The sequence below is a fragment of the Eimeria acervulina genome, genomic scaffold, assembly GCF_000499425.1.
Source record: "Eimeria acervulina Houghton genomic scaffold, Eah_scaff192, whole genome shotgun sequence".
Taxonomy (NCBI): Eukaryota; Apicomplexa; class Conoidasida; order Eucoccidiorida; family Eimeriidae; genus Eimeria; species Eimeria acervulina.
This window is the reverse complement of record NW_013550081.1, coordinates 47,580-48,855: the sequence shown is the minus strand read 5'-3', so window position 1 is coordinate 48,855 and position 1,276 is coordinate 47,580. Positions and strand designations below refer to the sequence as shown.

Sequence of the window (1,276 nt, the reverse complement as noted above, 5' to 3'; positions counted from 1 at the left end):
GTATCGGCATTGCGTTCGTTGCAGCTGAAGCAGGTGCTACTAGACCCTTGTCGGCAACGTGCACCGGACCATTTACAACATTGTTGTTTCTGTAGTGTAATTCTTCAGTAGGCTTTTCGTTGTTATTATTCAAGCGCCACTCGACACTTAGGTCCAATGTAGTGCCGGGCCCTGCAATCGCAAACCGCTCTGAATTTGGCTTACCGAAAATGGATTCCCCAGTGCAGGATTCCCTCGCGGGCGACTTGGGCCCAGGTGAATTTTTCATCAAATTACTATTCTTATGCCACTAGGGTCCTTGCAGAGGTACCATCAACGCGGGGGTCCTCGCAGGCTCTTGCAGACCGGCGCGAGACAGGAGACGCATCCTACGCGTTTGGGTTTAGTGTTTTTTCCTGCAGAATTCAAGAACGCCAAGTGCCTGAATTTATGCGAGCTTCAGCTTATTTTAGGGGACCAGCTTCGCCTGTCCGTATCTCGCCCCGCAGAAGCGCACAAGTGAGTGCTCTTTGTTGGAGCTCTTGTGAGCTGAATAACTCAAGAGTACATACACTTTCAGAAACCAGTATTTCCAGTACGTGTCTTACTTGGGGTAAACTCTAACTGAGGAAGGAGTCACGCAGGCTACCAGCTCCGGCCTCCTGCGGCAGCAGTTCCCACCATCGCTTCCCACGTTAGCAGCAGCATAAGCTGTTAGTGTTGCTGTTGCTGTTACATCATTCCCATGTTACATCAATTAACTGCTGGCAGCGGCAGACGCAGGGCACATGATGCGCCCGTCTTGTGTTTTTTGCTTTTGTTGATCCCGGGTGTATTTTCCGCAGTCTAATAAAAGCTTCTTACGAGTATTCTTCGCGCTTTGGGAAGATGACCGTCAGGACGGCTGTTGTGGAGATTCGCAAGTATGAGCACGGCCCACTATTAGCCACAGGGGCTGCTGTTGGTGCTGGCCTTGCACTGCTACTGCTGAGGCTAATGCTGCTGCTACAACTGCAGGTGTTGGTGCGTGCATGCATGTCGCCTGCAGTTCAGCCATTGCAGAAGTGCTGCTACTGCTGCTGCTCCTTGTGGGATTGCAGGCATCTTGAGCGGGAAGGGGACCTGCAGCAGTTTGAACTGGCGTTGTTGGTTAATCTGCTTCCCCGCACCCCCGACGAGGCCAAGGCACACATCCCTTCCCTTATCCGCCTCTCTCCTGCTCGACTTTCACGAATTATTGACACCTTGGAGGTTTTCAGGGTGCATGCGTCCTAAAGCAGCGTCTGCAGCTGCTATG

The 1,276-nt window shown here is 52.1% G+C and overlaps 1 protein-coding gene across 1 annotated transcript; it reads left to right on the top strand.

Moving 5' to 3' along the window:
• Window positions 1–209: 209 nt before the first annotated feature.
• Window positions 210–1,254, top strand: EAH_00024490 (DNA-directed RNA polymerase II, putative; the record flags this gene model as incomplete). The annotated part of the gene is made up of 3 exons (XM_013396760.1): window positions 210–255; window positions 402–498; window positions 1,080–1,254. 3 exons carry the CDS (start codon window positions 210–212, stop codon window positions 1,252–1,254), a joined length of 318 nt encoding a protein of 105 aa, XP_013252214.1.
• Between the last annotated feature and the right edge of the window lie 22 nt (window positions 1,255–1,276).